General features: G+C 48.1%; 1 protein-coding gene across 1 annotated transcript in view; it reads left to right on the top strand.

Moving 5' to 3' along the window:
• The window catches only part of LOC142881162 (calcium uptake protein 3, mitochondrial-like), a 12,297-nt gene extending 9,701 nt beyond the window's left edge, over positions 1-2,596 (top strand). Inside the window, exons 7-9 of the mRNA XM_076015250.1 lie at positions 1-58; positions 1,769-1,849; positions 2,483-2,596. The exon at positions 1-58 is cut by the window's left edge and continues 14 nt beyond it. Coding sequence (XP_075871365.1) covers positions 1-58; positions 1,769-1,849; positions 2,483-2,596 — 253 coding nt within the window. The remainder of the gene's footprint in view (positions 59-1,768; positions 1,850-2,482) is intronic.
• Positions 2,597-2,911: the final 315 nt, after the last annotated feature.

Below are 2,911 nucleotides of genomic sequence, written 5' to 3' on the forward strand. Positions count from 1 at the left end.
CCGCAAGAAAAACGAGAAGAAAGGTCGGAAGGGAGACGCGGAGAAGTCGGCGCAGTTGGTAAGAAGGACAGAACGACGAGAGAGCGAGAGAGCGAGAGAGACGGAGGTGGAGAAGGAACCAGGCGGCGCAGGGGTTCCACTCTGATATATTGTATTATATTATATTATATTATATTAGAGTTTTACATTGTGATTATTTTATCATCATCGTCATTTATTCATTATAATAATTACATTGAATTGGACTTGAGAAGAGCATCCATCCATCCATCCATCCATCCAACATCCCTCCATCCATCTATCATCCCTCCAGCCATCCAACATCCCTCCATCCATCTATATCCCTCCAGCCATCCATCCATCCAACATCCCTCCATCCATCTATCATCCCTCCAGCCATCCATCCATCCAACATCCCTCCATCCATCTATCATCCCTCCAGCCATCCAACATCCCTCCATCCAACATCCCTCCATCCATCTATCATCCCTCCAGCCATCCAACATCCCTCCATCCATCTATCATCCCTCCAGCCATCCATCCATCCATCCAACATCCCTCCATCCAGCTATCATCCCTCCAGCCATCCAACATCCCTCCATCCATCCCTCCAACATCCATCCACTCATCCATCCATCCATCTATTTTCAGTACCGACTTCTTGCTGCAGTCAGAGTTGCGGTGCTTGAGAGGAGCATATATGTGGTTATTCCTGTCATTATGTTCATGGTTGTACTGAGCAGTCTGCTCTCCACTCTCTGCTCTCTGCTCTCTGCTCTCTGCTCTCCGCTCTCTGCTCTCCGCCAGTCACTGTGTGTGAAACACACAGTGACTCTGTTGGTCTCACTGAGACGCCAGAGTTGACTCTGTGAACGTGGACGACCCTGGTGAGAGCTGCTGCTCACCTCCGTCAGAACTGGACCCGAAGCCTTTGACCAACCAGTGAAACCCAACCGTGCTCCTGCACGCTGTCATCACTACGGAAGAGGATCAGGGCCACAAGAGGAGAAAAAAAAATGAAGACAGATTTTTTTTTTTTTTCAAAGTTTTCAATTTGAGATTAAAGTTGAAAATTTCGAGAATGAAGTTGACGTAAAAAAAAAAAAAAAGACAACATTTTGTGAATAAAATTGAAATTTTGCAATTATTGCCAGCGTGAAGTCAAAATGTTGGGAATAAAGTTGAAAGTCCAGTGCAGTGCTTCCTTTTTCACCAGTTTACTTTTAACTGTGGGTGGCTGGGCTCATCCAACATCCACAGCAGGTCCACATCCAGGTCGTCATTGGAAATGAATGGCTTCTCAGTTGACCTACCTGCTTAAATAAAGGTTAAAGCAATCAATCAATCAATCAATCAATCAATCCATATCGTTAATCGCAATCATTCACCAAATGTTGTCTTTTTTTATGTCAACTTTTTACGATGAAATTTGGACTTCATTCATTTCATGAAATCAGTCATGTAAACTTTAATGATAATCTCCCTGTCCTATTTTTTTCTCTTCCTGGTGGCACTGATCCTCCGTCATACGTGACACTTGTCTGAGTGATGTATCTTCTAACTTTTTCTCCCCTTGCAGCCGCTGCCGTGCGGGCGGAAGGGGGGGGCTGCGGGGGCGCGCTGCCGAGTGCATCTCCTGCCTTGCATGTACTAACATGTCTTTGACCTTCTTCTCCTCCTCCTGACTGCATGCTTTGTCCTCTCTCTCCCTCTCTCCCTGTGTGTGTGTGTGTGTGTGTGTGTGTGTGTGTGTGTGTGTGTGTGTTAGACTATGCAGCTCTATGGATATCAGGTTGCCCCCATGAACAGCGTATGTATCCAAATCATACCCCCCCCCCCCCCCCCCACTGTCTCTCTTTCCTGCTCTTGACCAACCAAGAGGTCCATTCAGTAAAAAGAACTACAGTGGAGTTTATATATATATATGCACATATATGTGTACACAAGTATATAAAAATATGTACAAGTCTTTCTTTTCCTGATGTGAGTATCCATTATTTTTGGCTGACTGTGTATAAATGTATACACATATATACATTCAAATGAAGGCCTTTATTGAAGTTGTGCTCCTTTAGTGGACAAAATACTTAAAACATACATATTGCACCCCTGAATCATCATGTTGCAGCTCTGGCCCGCACGCCAATCAATCAATCAATCAATCAATCAATCGATCAATCCCACAATCAATCAACTTTCGAATTTGTAATTTTTGTAAAATATATATTTTTTTTTAGCTTTTTATTGACGTGAAGGTCACCATGAGCGTTGGTGTGTTTGCCTCGGTGGTCAGTCCCAGTCCCAGTGCCAGTCCCAGTCCCAGTCCCAGTCCCTGTTTCCTGTCCCAGTCCCAGTCCCAGTGCCAGTCCCAGTCCTAGGCCCAGTCCCTGTTTCCAGTCCCTGTCCCAGTCCCTGTCCCAGTGCCAGTCCCAGTTGCAGTCCCTGTCCCAGTCCCAGTCCCTGTCCCTGTTTCCTGTCCCAGTCCCAGTGCCAGTCCCAGTGCCAGTCCCAGTCCCAGTCCCTGTCCCAGTCCCTGTCCCTGTCCCTGTCCCTGTTTCCTGTCCAGTCCCAGTGCCAGTCCCAGTCGCAGTCCTAGGCCCAGTCCCTGTCCAAGTCCCAGTCCCTGTCCCTGTTTCCTGTCCCAGTCCCAGTCCTACCCCCAGCCCCAGTGCCAGTCCCAGTCCTAGGCCCAATCCCAGTGCCAGTGCCTGTCCCAGTCCTAGGCCCAGTCCCTGTTTCCAGTCCCTGTCCCTTTTTCCAGTCCCAGTGCCAGTCCCTGTCCCAGTCCTACCCCCAGTCCCAGTGCCAGTTGCAGTGTAAAGTCACAGCAGGTCCTGGTCCAGATGGCTGCTGCAGCTCCGGGTCATGTTGACTTGTGGACATTGTTTCTGGCCCGTGGGTGCAGACGGCG

This window comes from Nelusetta ayraudi, unplaced genomic scaffold (assembly GCF_046127955.1).
Source record: "Nelusetta ayraudi isolate G7.1 ecotype Tasmania unplaced genomic scaffold, CSIRO-AGI_Nayr_v1 ptg000183l, whole genome shotgun sequence".
NCBI lineage: Eukaryota > Metazoa > Chordata > Actinopteri > Tetraodontiformes > Monacanthidae > Nelusetta > Nelusetta ayraudi.